A 1,018-nucleotide genomic window follows, 5' to 3' on the forward strand; every position below is an offset into this window, starting at 1 on the left:
CTGTGGATACCGGGCACCAAAGAAAACTCCTGAGCCTCTGTGCATGCTAAGAGGGATTTAATATTGCCGTGTTGGACTAACAGGAGGAGAGGGGTCTTTTCAACAGGATGAGGTATTTGATCAGACGGGGTTCCCAGGATCAGTTCTCTGCAGACCTCTGGCAGCTGCTCCACCGAGGAGCCTCCCTAATCCTTTCATTCTGGAGTGGGTCTTCAAGCTGCTGGAACGGGGAGAAGAACGAGGTCTCTCTGCAGAGCGTAGCATTTTCAGGTTTTTGAGTGCCAGATGTTTGATGGCAGTGCTGTCATGAGTCATGCCTTGAAGGGCTGGAACAAAAAAGAACAGAGCTGAGGCCAGAGCCTGCATCTGTGGGGACCCAAGAAGCCCCTCCTGCCAGAGCCATCCAAGCCAGCTCTTGCTATGGCCAGGAGGAGCAGGGCCCATGGGGATCAGCCAGAAGGTGCTGGCCACCAATACCCCTCATGGCCCTGAAATCTCCCTCTGCTCTGCCCAAGCCATTCCTCATCCATGCAGGGAGCAGAGCCCTCCACAGCCAGGGCAGGACTGCAGCTCCCTGCCCAGGGTCTGAGCTCCTCCACCAGCCCCCAGATATCCCACTGCCCTCATTCACCATCCATGACGAGCTGCAACTCGTTCTTCTGCCCTTTCAGGTATCTCCCGGCCATTCCTGGGAACACAGATGCTGTCAGGGCCCCAGCGGTATCACAGCTCCCCCCCAGTGGCACTGCCAGCCTGGCCACACGCCCTCCCGCCCTGGCAGGGCTGAGCCCGGGCCCTTCCCACCTGGGGATGGCCCAGGGCTGGGCTAGCACAGGGCGGCAGCAGCGCCAGGGCACTCGGGGCTCCCCAGCACAGCCCTGGTGACCTTGTGGCTCACCTATGAACTTGATGGCTGCCTCTTGCAGGGGCTCCTGTGGGCTCTCCAGGTATGGAAGGGCCTGGTGCACATATTCGGCCACTTGGCTCTTGTCCTTTTCCAGCTGCAGAGAGCAGCAGG

The 1,018-nt window shown here is 59.5% G+C and overlaps 1 protein-coding gene across 1 annotated transcript in view; it reads right to left on the reverse strand.

The window, feature by feature from the left end:
• Window positions 1-120: 120 nt before the first annotated feature.
• Window positions 121-1,018, reverse strand: part of LOC114068098 — a 16,163-nt gene continuing 15,265 nt past the window's right edge. Inside the window, exons 6-8 of the mRNA XM_027904016.1 lie at window positions 899-1,001; window positions 632-688; window positions 121-326 (exon numbers count right to left, since the gene is read on the reverse strand). Coding sequence (XP_027759817.1) covers window positions 121-326; window positions 632-688; window positions 899-1,001 — 366 coding nt within the window. The remainder of the gene's footprint in view (window positions 327-631; window positions 689-898; window positions 1,002-1,018) is intronic.

This window comes from Empidonax traillii, unplaced genomic scaffold, assembly GCF_003031625.1.
Source record: "Empidonax traillii isolate 1590-97213 ecotype Southwest subspecies unplaced genomic scaffold, ASM303162v1 scaffold1004:size452305, whole genome shotgun sequence".
Lineage (NCBI taxonomy): Eukaryota > Metazoa > Chordata > Aves > Passeriformes > Tyrannidae > Empidonax > Empidonax traillii.